Source organism: Limulus polyphemus, unplaced genomic scaffold (genome assembly GCF_000517525.1).
Source record: "Limulus polyphemus unplaced genomic scaffold, Limulus_polyphemus-2.1.2 Scaffold2105, whole genome shotgun sequence".
In the NCBI taxonomy this organism is placed as follows: Eukaryota; Metazoa; Arthropoda; class Merostomata; order Xiphosura; family Limulidae; genus Limulus; species Limulus polyphemus.
This window is the reverse complement of record NW_013667715.1, coordinates 190,939-195,778: the sequence shown is the minus strand read 5'-3', so window position 1 is coordinate 195,778 and position 4,840 is coordinate 190,939. Positions and strand designations below refer to the sequence as shown.

The 4,840-nt window shown below is 29.4% G+C and overlaps 1 protein-coding gene across 1 annotated transcript in view; it reads right to left on the bottom strand.

Annotated features, from left to right (window-relative positions):
• Positions 1-354: 354 nt before the first annotated feature.
• LOC106465971 (eukaryotic translation initiation factor 3 subunit D-like) overlaps positions 355-4,840 on the bottom strand; it is a 71,252-nt gene continuing 66,766 nt past the window's right edge. Inside the window, exons 10-11 of the mRNA XM_022393934.1 lie at positions 2,661-2,743; positions 355-526 (exon numbers count right to left, since the gene is read on the bottom strand). Coding sequence (XP_022249642.1) covers positions 370-526; positions 2,661-2,743 — 240 coding nt within the window. The 3' untranslated portion in view covers positions 355-369. The remainder of the gene's footprint in view (positions 527-2,660; positions 2,744-4,840) is intronic.

Genomic DNA, 4,840 nt, shown 5'->3' with positions numbered 1-4,840 from the left:
AACACTGACTCCACACATTAACATAGAAATTTTTAGCAAAGATACTTTATCAAAAATTCTGAATCTTTGTTTACCAAAAGACTTACAATGTTTACTGAAAGGTTGTAGAATTTCATGAAGGTACACAAAACATATTAGAAGTTATAATATGGAAACTCTAAAAGTAAATTTGGAGTCACAAACTCAACGAAATTGACAAAGTACATAGCAAGAGAGTTAACTAGCCATCAGGGGAAAAAAATAAGGAAAGAAAAATCTTAAAATGTATTTCATAACTTTATCCACAACAAGGTACATAACTTGTTTTCTGTGACAATTACAATGCTTGCCATCATTGATTCTATGCAAAAGTTGTTACATACATTACTTTTACATATTTACATAATAAAAGCTTACTCTTGGATCCCACTCATTCAGAGCCTTAATATTGATAAACTGTTCTTCTCCATTAGGTCCTATCATCACAGCATCATGTTCACACCGTACTACCAATTCTATGTTGTCTCCAAGATCCCACTTGCGATATCTGGATTTCAAAATAGCATTAAGACCATTTACATCTGTACAACACACCACATCTCTATCAATTCTTAAATGTTAATGTATGTAATTTATATTTGACCTGTACTTTTAAACATCTTGTTCTTTGGCATTTCAAACTCTGTCACTAATTATGCTTCGCAATTTAGCTTTACAAATCATATTTTTGTAGACACCACAATGGCCTTTAAATAGCAGCTCTGAAATTAAACATTGTTATAGAAACTTTAAATGTCTGTAAGTAACGTACATATGTATATATATTGTATAAGTACTTCAAACTCACCTTTAAATAACTGTTCAGATACTATCCATAATTTATTTCAAAGATACATGTAAATTACATGTTATTTGTTACATTCTTTATAAAAGAAACCATACTTATAACTAACAGATATGTATTTCACACAGTCCTTCAGTCAACTTGACTAAATGTTTTATCATCTATTACTTTGCTTTTTACTTATCACCTTCTTGCTGATTAGTTCCTTCTAGATGATGTAATAAGAACACATAAGATAATCCATTATTATTATCCCTAATTTTTATTACAGTTATGTGCAATATTGACAGTGATAACATAAGGCATTAGAACAGCAAGTTCTCAATTTTCTGTAAAGGATTTCTTTTTGTAGAGGTGGCAGCTCAAGTTAAGTCAATTAGTCAAGTAAAAACTAAAAATCAACAAAAAATATGAACTGTTATAAAAAACACTGCTAATATGTTAATACAGTTTGACACAAGCAGCTTATTTCCAAACTATTCCATTTGTCTAAAACATTGAAACATAAAACCTACCAACACTTAAATAATAATAATAGAAAAAAGAATGAATGAAAAAGAATCCGTTCAAAGATTTGTTGCATCTTCAGACACATACTGCCATTTAATTTAATGGAGTTATCTAAAGTAATCAGATAACTATGCAGGTCTGGAAACAGCGTATGTGCTAGGGAGGGAAAGCCACTTATTTAGGAAGGAGGAGCAAAATTGAGAAGATTAAAACCTAGAATTGAGGGACACCTGCATTACAAAAACACATTTTAAGTTAAATTTTTGATATTTTTCATAGTTTGTACTTGTTTGTGAGTGGCAGTTTTGCTTCAACATTGTGAAAATTTGCTTTGATCAGCAAACATCTGTCAATGAATACAAGGATATTTGCCATATCACTCTTCCATAACTGGAAAAGAATATATATCTTCATTCAGATATATTCAGTAAATTTTCATGCACTTGTTCTGTATTTAGTTAGTTAACATTCTTGTAAATAGGATGTAAAAGGACATAACACCAATCACTTATCTCAGACAAAATTTACATACCACAGTCACTCTGAAAAGCTTATACTTGCTTGACCATGTTTCTGGAGGATGCAGGTGCTACTAAGTTGACAGGTTGTACAGGGATGTGGACAAGTTAGTGTGAGATAAGGCATTTTTATACTAAAAATTATTGCTAATATATGTAACCTAGAGTTGTTGGAGGATGCACTAGGAGTCTATATTCTGAATTAACATTACAATATATCAGGATTCTTCAGCTTTTGTAGATGTTTCTCTCTCTCTCCAGCTTGAATAGCCAAACTTTGATAAACATATTTAATACCAAAAAGCAGCTTAAACAAAAAACATACCATAATATTCTTTGTTTTTGTTTTCTTAAGTGTATAAAAACAAACATTTTTGTATTTATTATATACTTTCACATTCAAGTTTTTTTTTACTGCTAACGTTCAATTTATTCTTTTGCAAAACATTTCCTGAATCTGTTATGTATTTACAGATACTTATACCTTATCTGTAGGAATCAATGCACCTTAATTCTACAAATTAATTTCAAGACACACAATAGTATAATAAAATTTAGGGGAACAATTTAGTAATAAAAAAATTTAAAACTGTAACTAATTTATAATTAGATGTAAGTGACTATATGGGCTACTAACCATTACAATGGAAAAAAAAATGTTCTGCTTGGTTTTTATTGCTTTAGAGACAGTTTTCAAAAAGACAGTAAAAACTAGTCAGAATCTATTTTATGATGAGCCTACTTTCCCAAAACTGTAAATTGTACTAACCCCTCTAGGTGGGAGTCTTAAAATTCTTTAGAAAACTTGCCTGTATGCTACAGAAGCCACATCTGCTTCTTCATCACCTTGTACGAATGGATTTGGGTTATCAAATGCGCGCTTGTCTTCATTCTGTTTATTTAAAACAAAACATGTGATAAGTAACTCAAGAATATGATAAAAATTACATTGGAGCACATATTATAGAACTGTTTCATTCTCTTAAAAACAAAACAGCAAAATTAATATAAAATTTAATTTTTTCTTTTACAGATTAAGATATAGCTAATGTCTATAGCACACTGATTTAGAAAATTCTAGAAATGTCTTTTATATTAGAGTTTAGATTGAAGTGATTAAGGTGTATAATAAGGTGTATAGCAACAAGCACCATATACGAGCAAACCAATAGTTTTAATAGTCTTTCTACTGTTATTATAAATGTTTGAAAGTTAAGCATTTAAAAAATGATCTAATAAACAAAAACTTCAGGACTTAGAATAATAGAAATTAATTGATAAAGTCTTTAAAATTCAATGTAGGAAGCTTTAGTTATTTAACAGTACCAACAACCAAGTTTACTAAAGCCAAGTACAAGAATGTAATGAAACTCTTTAGATGCATGTTATCCATTCACTAACACTAAACACATTTTCTTTAAAAGAAATACATTACAGCTCCCATATACGCTTTATGAATAAAGCAAAAAACAGCATCAATTACTATACAAATTGAATGAACGAGATATTTAACAACTGAATTAAAAAAAATACACATATATCATCCAAACCATTAAATTTAATGTCAGAATGAATCAGAACCAAAAATTAAACAATTTCACAGTTCATCTTACCTAATATTCACAATATTTAGGAGACAATTAGAAAATTTTACATTTAATAAGATGCATTTCCATTTATATACTGTAACAGTGAAATAAGACATAAACATAAACTACAATTCATCAAGCAGCTATTAAAAATAAAATAAAAATAATTAACAAGATGATGTACTATTGAAAATAAAATACCTACGATTTAAAAAATTGCATTTATTAACTACAAAAAATAAAGATTTTCACAGTTTACCAAATAATTTCATTCATTATGTCATATACAAATACAACATACTTACTCTTCTACAGTATTTGTCATACCTACAACATAATTTTTCCAAGTATTGTTTTCTGATTGGTCAGTTACTGAGAGACTGTGTATAGTAAGTAAAGTGTTGGTGCTTTAGGATCAGAATTATTGAAGAAACAAGTTTGTTCCTCTAGACTTGCTGTGGTAGTCCTACTTTTGTATTTTATCCTGGTGATTGTATATGCTGCTTTATACTATTCTCCCCATTTATTTACATTTAACTTACCTTCTTGGCAATAGCCCTACCACAATTTAACAGATACTAGCCACAGATTTTGTTAAAATGAAGTTTTTTATTTTGTTTTGATATCACCACTATTTTGTCTCTTTTGTTTCACATGCAACAACTTGCTATGCCTGTATATTAATATCAGTCTCATTTTTGCAGAGATCAAGGGAAATGAACTACCACAATTACACCCGGACTTATGACAGTCAATCAATCAAGTAATATTATAACTCTGCGAGACGGGTCATGGGTGAAAGGCCATGTCATCTCGTTTGTTAAGTTGCATTCAAAATTTTATTGAAATACTATTTCATGAATTTATGTCAATAACTTTGGTATAAAACTGTAGATTATAATTCAAATGTTAGTACTATATATTAATCAATTTCTTAATTTAAAAGCAAGTATTTAAAAAAAACAGATAAACATCGATTTTTGTGTGACACATGGTGAATGCAGCACTGGTTCAAATTAAGTATATGGTTTTGTTTCAATTATAAACTCAAATTACTGATACTGACAAGCTAGAATATAAATTAAGAGCCTCTTATCTTTTTAATTTGCTAAGATATTGCTCATGTAATAAATCAAACACAGTGACACCCCACCCACGTCATTCCATTGTTGAAAACGCTCCCTTATATACACTTACTTCTATATATGACATGAATAACCAATCAAAAGCTCAGAATGTCCCACTAGTGGCACTGTCAGCCATTTTAATGATCTTGGCACCATTTATTTCTTTTCAACCAATATTTCAACAAGGTAGGGTGTGTATTTAGTCTGCTCAAAATTTCATGTTGTTTTAGACTAAAATACATCTTAGTTACTAAGCTTGATACATTATAGTGG